The sequence below is a fragment of the Enoplosus armatus genome, chromosome 20 (assembly GCF_043641665.1).
Source record: "Enoplosus armatus isolate fEnoArm2 chromosome 20, fEnoArm2.hap1, whole genome shotgun sequence".
Lineage (NCBI taxonomy): Eukaryota > Metazoa > Chordata > Actinopteri > Centrarchiformes > Enoplosidae > Enoplosus > Enoplosus armatus.
This window is the reverse complement of record NC_092199.1, coordinates 16,977,039-16,984,745: the sequence shown is the minus strand read 5'-3', so window position 1 is coordinate 16,984,745 and position 7,707 is coordinate 16,977,039. Positions and strand designations below refer to the sequence as shown.

General features: G+C 42.0%; 1 protein-coding gene across 1 annotated transcript; it reads right to left on the bottom strand.

Moving 5' to 3' along the window:
- Positions 1–2,724: 2,724 nt before the first annotated feature.
- On the bottom strand, positions 2,725–7,449 carry pts (6-pyruvoyltetrahydropterin synthase). The gene is made up of 6 exons (XM_070927097.1): positions 7,305–7,449; positions 5,913–5,992; positions 5,774–5,796; positions 5,262–5,318; positions 3,848–3,918; positions 2,725–3,768 (listed from the first exon to the last, which is right to left on the bottom strand). Exons 1-6 carry the CDS (start codon positions 7,394–7,396, stop codon positions 3,645–3,647), a joined length of 447 nt encoding a protein of 148 aa, XP_070783198.1. The 5' UTR covers positions 7,397–7,449; the 3' UTR covers positions 2,725–3,644.
- Positions 7,450–7,707: the final 258 nt, after the last annotated feature.

The window sequence follows — 7,707 nt, the reverse complement described above, 5'->3', positions numbered from 1 at the left end:
CCATCAAACTGTTCAACTCCTCCCTCTGAGTGTCACTGACACTCAGAAGAAAGAGACTGGAAATCTGGACCTACTTCACCTGTTCATATACTACCTCACTATTTATTCTTTAAAATGTTTCAGTGCAATACATATATAGTCATACACAACATTGCAATACATACATATATATATATATATATATATATACAGTGCATCCGGAAAGTATTCACGGCGCTTCACTTTTTCCACATTTTGTTATGTTACACCCTTATTCCAAAATGGATTAAATAAATTTTTTTCCTCAAAATTCTACACACAACACCCCATAATGACAATGTGAAAAAAGTTTTTTTGAAATTTTTGCAAATTTATTAAAAATAAAAAACTAAGAAATCACATGTACATAAGTATTCACAGCCTTTGCCATGAAGCTCAAAATTGAGCTCAGGTGCATCCTGTTTTCACTGATCATCCTTGAGATGTTTCTGCAGCTTAATTGGAGTCCACCTGTGGTAAATTCAGTTGATTGGACATGATTTGGAAAGGCACACACCTGTCTATATAAGGTCCCACAGTTGACAGTGCATGTCAGAGCACAAACCAAGCATGAAGTCAAAGGAATTGTCTGTAGACCTCCGAGACAGGATTGTCTCGAGGCACAAATCTGGGGAAGGTTACAGAAAAATTTCTGCTGCTTTGAAGGTCCCAATGAGCACAGTGGCCTCCATCATCCGTAAGTGGAAGAAGTTCGGAACCACCAGGACTCTTCCTAGAGCTGGCCGGCCATCTAAACTGAGTAATCGGGGGAGAAGGGCCTTAGTCAGGGAGGTGACCAAGAACCCGATGGTCACTCTGTCAGAGCTCCAGAGTTCCTCTGTGGAGAGAGGAGAACCTTCCAGAAGGACAACCATCTCTGCAGCAATCCACCAATCAGGCCTGTATGGTAGAGTGGCCAGACGGAAGCCACTCCTTAGTAAAAGGCACATAGCAGCCCGCCTGGAGTTTGCCAAAAGGCACCTGAAGGACTCTCAGACCATGAGAAACAAAATTCTCTGGTCTGATGAGACAAAGATTGAACTCTTTGGTGTGAATGCCAGGCGTCACGTTTGGAGGAAACCAGGCACCGCTCATCACCAGGCCAATACCATCCCTACAGTGAAGCATGGTGGTGGCAGCATCATGCTGTGGGGATGTTTTTCAGCGGCAGGAACTGGGAGACTAGTCAGGATAGAGGGAAAGATGAATGCAGCAAAGTACAGAGACATCCTGGATGAAAACCTGCTCCAGAGCGCTCTTGACCTCAGACTGGGGCGACGGTTTATCTTTCAGCAGGACAACGACCCTAAGCACACAGCCAAGATATCAAAGGAGTGGCTTCAGGACAACTCTGTGAATGTCCTTGAGTGGCCCAGCCAGAGCCCAGACTTGAATCCGATTGAACATCTCTGGAGAGATCTGAAAATGGCTGTGCACCGACGCTTCCCATCCAACCTGATGGAGCTTGAGAGGTGCTGCAAAGAGGAATGGGTGAAACTGCCCAAAGATAGGTGTGCCAAGCTTGTGGCATCATATTCATCAACAAAGTATTGAGCAAAGGCTGTGAATACTTATGTACATGTGATTTCTCAGGTTTTTTATTTTTAATAAATTTGCAAAAATCTCAAATAAACTTTTTTCACGTTGTCATTATGGGGTGTTGTGTGTAGAATTTTGAGGAAAAAAATGAATTTAATCCATTTTGGTATAAGGCTGCAACATAACAAAATGTGGAAAAAGTGAAGCGCTGTGAATACTTTCCGGATGCACTGTACATGCCTACTTTGGGGTTCTTATCCTTGCTGGAGTTTTCAGGTCCAAAGGGGAATCCACAGAATCCCTGATGTGTTGAGACTGATATTGTTACTGTATGTGTTCAACTTGTGTTATGTAAACTGACCTGAATGAGTTATATGTCTAATGAAGTTCAAATTAATAAAAATCAATAGTTGTGAAACATCTTGCTTCATTTGTAAATGTGTTTTTTTCCACTCACTCCACTTGATTATAACTGATTTTCTTTTTTTATTACATTTTATTAAAAAAATTAGTTGCACATTAATTCATAAATGTGATCTAACAAAGGTAAAGGGCAAATATTAACCATGTTTGCTGTTCATATGACTTGTAATTGGGATGAAGTAAACATCTGTTGAGTATTTTAACATAAAATTGTTTGATTGTGTTGTTTTGAAAACCCAAAACTCTAGCGGGTCCACCAGACCCATGAACACTGGCTGAGTAACAAAAATACTAACACCACACAAGGGTTAAAGGCTGAACATTAAAGCAGTTGTTTCCAAAACTTTGGATCATATCACGTGATTTTCACCAGCAGAGCCCAGTTTTCATGAAAATGTAGATGTGCACATTTCCATGTTCGGAGAGCACTTTTTGTTAACTGTTTCCAAGTATTACTAACACTTGATACCGCGTTTCACTTGCAACACCATGTCAGGGGTGAATGCATTCGTAACATTGGGCAGACGAATCTGGCAAAAGCCAACACTGAGAACCTGTCGTTCAAGATACTGGGGGAGATTCACTTTTTTGAATATGTCGCTTGTGAGTCTCCCAACTTTATGGAAGTGACTGTTTGAAGGAGCACTCCTTTTCAGTGTGTCTGAATGAGGGATGGGTCGTGCAAATGATCCGACGCAAAAACGGAACCAAATCCGTTTGTAGAACAAATAATGAATTCACTCCTTTCACATCTTTTCGCTTTTATTTAAAACATTTCATCACAGCACCGGCGAGACTTGAGACACAATCAGGTTTTAAATGCAACGAGCTGAGAGATGTGCGGTTTTGCACCACTAGATGTCACCGTTTGGCTCGTTCGCGGTGTGGTCCGAGAGGAAACGTCTATTCAGCCACACCGCTCCGATGGACTTCATTCAGGGATGAGATGACATTTGTTGATCAGGGTAGAATCATTCTTCCTCTTCTCCTCTACGGCTACAAACACTCTGAAACACTCGGTCGGTAAATCAACGTTGAAAGAGTGCAACTGTCCATAGTAGGGATAAGGCATTACGCTAATATTCACTGTATGTACATGTAATATTTGATCAGACATATATATGAATGGTGTATTAGTTGTTTGGGTTTCAGAGTGTTTAAGCATCTTGTGAAGGTCTAAATAAAAGGTTTCCCAACCTGAGGATTGGGACCCCTGAAGAGGACACTAAATAAATCTGAGGGGGTCACGAGATGAGGCAGAAACAACGTATGTGCAACAAATAACCTTAATCAAAAAAATAATAATAATAATAATTTCTTCAGGCCTTTGAAAATGATTCAAATAAAATAAAACAAAGCAGGAAAACCGCTTGTGGTCGACCTGGTCACAACCTGTAGACAAATGCGCACCGTAATTAGGGTTAATTGAAGGGTTTTGAAGGGGTCATAAAAAGGTTGGGAATCACTGATCTAAATACTGTTTTCAAGCTTCTACAAGAATTCCGAACATCCGGGTTTGCTACAAAATCTTTGGTCTACAAAGTGCACGTATAACAATATTAAGTCTTTATAAACCTGTATCAGTCTAAGTAGGCAAACAGTGAAGTTAAATAAACAGCAATTAATGGCACTTGCACATGTCCAGGGCTACCAAAGTCGACCTTCTACTCTCCTCGGTACACAACGATGTTCTTATCCGACTCGTGAATCTTGATCTCGTAGAGCAGGTTGGGTGGGAGTGCCTTCACCATGTTGTCCCAGATGTAGACGGCCACGTTCTCAGTCGTGCTAATGGGCCGAGAAAAAAGGGGAGAATCACTCGGCGTGGGCGAGTGCGATCTGTAGACGCTGATTTGGGGACACTCACCTGACGACGTTGGCAAAGTACGGGACGTCTTTATCCAGGTTTTTATGGTCCAGCGTAGTCATGATGACGTCCTGCAGGAGGGAACCAATCAATCAATGTCGTCGGTCAACAAAAAGCTGCATGAACAACTCTCAGCATTTAAGTCCAGCAGGCGTGCAAGGAATCGGACTTGATTACTTGGTGCTGACGTGATACAGGAGAAGGAAAATAAGTGACATAACTGATGAAATGTGTTGTATCAAAAGAGCTTGCACAGAGTAGGAGGCCCTTTTCAGACCAAAACACAAAGCTTCCAAACGGGCATTGTTAGCGCTGATCTCTCCCAGAGGTCGTCCGTGTACAGCTTACACCTAGGCCACACGTTTGAATTTCAGTGAAAAACTGGGTTAGGTTTGGAAACCACTATGCTTAAATCTATCTCCCTTTAAAGCTGCACTCGTCGATATTTTTAGACAAATAACAGGACAGTTATCCCCGGAGTCTGCAGCTCCCCTATGTTCCATGAAGCATTTTAGCTTCTTTTAGCTCATTGTTTTTGTTCTGAAGGCCCACGCCGGTGAACACAGTGGAGCATTTAGCCGCTTTAAAAACCAGAGCCATTTCTCTCAGGAGTTGGTGGAGACCAAAAACAGAGCTGAAAGAAGAGGGAATATTGGACTTATATATTTGTTGGGTCGCCCGAAAAAAAAAAAAAAAAAGTCAAATGAATGTCAATGCTGCTCTGCGTCTGGATGTGTAAACAGGCAACTAACGTGTTCGCCATATCAACGTTACAGGGTGCTTCGTTTCAATTTTACAGACGCATTGTGAGGATGTACTTGTAGCTGTACTTCAGCTCATATCAGAAGTCTTATCATCATTATTCGTGAACACCTGCAGTGCTCCTACTGGTAATTATTCTACTTGAAATATAATCATTTGTATGAAAAGACTTAAGTAAAAAGTAGCAACACCGCAGCGCAAAAAATACTCTATATTCACATCAAAATGTATGTTAGTACTAAGTTTTGCAGAATGGTCCATTTCAGAATAATGCACATTATATTACTGGATTATAAATAGTGATGCGTTATGTGTGTCAGCGTCACTTTAATGTTGCAGCTGGCAAAAGTGGGGCTGACTCCAACTCATTACTCATTACAGTAATATGTAGTAATGCATCATCATTCATCAGACGGTTATGATTTGTTATGAATCATCTGAAGTTATCAGATAAATGCGGGGCAGTCAAAGGTGCAATATTTGCCTCTGACATGTAGCGGAGTGGTGTAAAGCAGCATGAAATGGAAATACTGTGATGGGTTACATATACTTTGTTACATCTTCAGTCTTTATAGAGTGGCTGTGTTTTTTGTTTGTTTTTTTGTGTGTGTGTGTGTGTGTGTGCGATCCTTGCTTGTTGAGACCATCTTACCTCGATGCACTTCTTCAAGTCCGTCAAGTTCATGACCATGCCAGTGAGACGATCAATCTGCGGACGCACACGCACAGGTGAAGGTCAAGCATGCTGTTGTTGATGTGTGTCCCACACACACACACACACACACACTAGTGTGTTTTATGTGTGTGCGTGATCGCGTTGTGCGCAAGCATCACGTCAAAAGATGAGCCATGACTCATTTTCTATTCAGTCTGACCTTGTCTCATGTGAAGTCGTGATTCAAGTCCTCTGTTATATTTTTGTCAAATCAAATTTAAATGCAAAGCCCAAATAAATGAATTGCAGACATTCTGCCAGAAATAAAATGAAGGTGGGGAAATACTGAATGCTACTGCTAAATTCTTTATTTTTTTTATTTTTATTTTTTTTTAAATATGAGCTACTGAGCCTCAGCCCCCCCCCCAAAAAAAAAGAATCAAAAATTGAAATCATAGAATGCAAATTGCAGGTCTGACTTAGTGTTTAAGTGCAGGACAGATACTCACCTTTCCGTGCACCGTCACCTCCACTGTGGGCAGAAACGAGAGGGTGGAATGAACGGGGGAGAGAGACATGAAACAGCAGCTGTGGTGAAAGTGTGTAATGTGTTGCACAACAGGGGTGAGCTGGCAGCGTGTGGCAAACCTTTGTAGTTGTGTCCGTGACCGTTGGGGTTGTTGCATTTTCCATAAACTCGCTTATTCTCCTCGTCGCTCAGGTGGATGCTGGGAAGGAGTCGAGGCAACATTTATGTGTCATCAAAAACCTGCTGTCTTTTTGTTTTCAGTCATGTTTGTGAGCCATGATTTTAACAAGTCAAACAAGAGGGGGGGTTATTGACACGTGCTGCCTTCAGGTACGCCTCATATGCTCAGAAGCCAAAAGTCTGGAAGTTGTAAATTGCAACAATGGCGTAGAAAAAGGGGTAAGAGATGAGACACTTTGCGATCAATCTACAACGTTTATAAACAGGAAATTCATCTGTAATTATTTTGATAATCAGCTGATCGGATCCGATCATTGTCAACTGAATATCTTATGGGGTTTTTTGGACTGTCAGACAATACATTTGTATGCGTAACTTTGGACGGGTGTATTTGTCACGATTTGCTTATAGATCAGACAACTAATCGACAGAAAATAATGGCAGATTAATCACTAATGAAAATACCTGCTAATTCGTGGCTTCTGTTTTAGCAGAATAATAATAAAAAAAAGAGATTTAATATAATTGGCATATTAGCCATATGGCCTAATTATTGGTTCATTTTTCCTATGTAACTTTTGTTTGCCATGTTGTTACTTTTTCTGTACACTTTTTAGAAGCTTTATTAATACAACAATATGTAAATATAGTAAACCTAAAAACAAAACTTAATACGCTAAAAGGTATTTATTGATGGATGCTATAATATCTTAAAGATCAGGCAGCGCAGTACGAATTTGTGTTTCTAAAGACTAATGGTCAAAACAAAATCAGCAATTAGCAATATAGCCGAATTATTCCCTCATATCTTCTTGTGTAACTCTTCATTTGCTCTTCCATTTTACCTCTGTCTGTATGGTCACCTTTGTACGGGCCGCCATTGGATACCACGCCATTCTTTACGGCAGCACCTGAAGGCAGCACCAGCGCCGGGCAATGAGTCGCACCTGCGGATTCGAATGGACTACAAATCCCACGGAAACCGGTGCTAACGCTTCAGGTTGAGTTCATTTAATATGTACAGTAGTAAACATAGATGGCTGCCGGTGACGTTAACGCCGCTTTGTACGCACTGTAGCTGGGATGCATTGTCTTCTACATGCCGAGGACCTCCGCTCGCCGCTCGGCAGCGCGAGTGTCCGTCGAATATTCTATCTTTTTGTCTTTGCAGCGCATATTAAAGCTGCTAATACATATTAATATAATATTTAAAAAAACCTACAAACTTGTCAGTGCTCTTAGTTTACATCGGCGTACACCTGTATCTGTAATGCAGCCAGGTTTAGGAAGTAGAGGCTGTATAAGCCAACCTCCCGACGGTCTGTAACTACCTGTGGAGTCGGTGGCTGGCGCTGAAGCTCTCCACCCGGGTGATGTATCCGATACGCTCCTCCGCGCTGCCGCTCGCCGAGGATCCTGCCATGGTCAGTAACGTCGGCCCTTTTACCCGAGAGATGGGGACGAGGACTATAATAATCCGCCGATGAGAGCCCGGAAAGAGAAGGGATGAAATAGGCTGCCCGCCGGAGCTCCAGCCTCCCCCAGTCCCCGTGACTCACGCTGCCCGCCCATTGGCTCAAACCAGGGCGTAAATACAGCTCACATGTCTCAGAAGCCCTCAGGCTGAGTGGGTTTAAACTTTAAACTTTAAAGTAAGTAACAGCAAACCAGATACACCAATCTTCTTCATTAAAAAAAAGTGCCCTAGTTTAGGCTACTATATCTGTAATACAC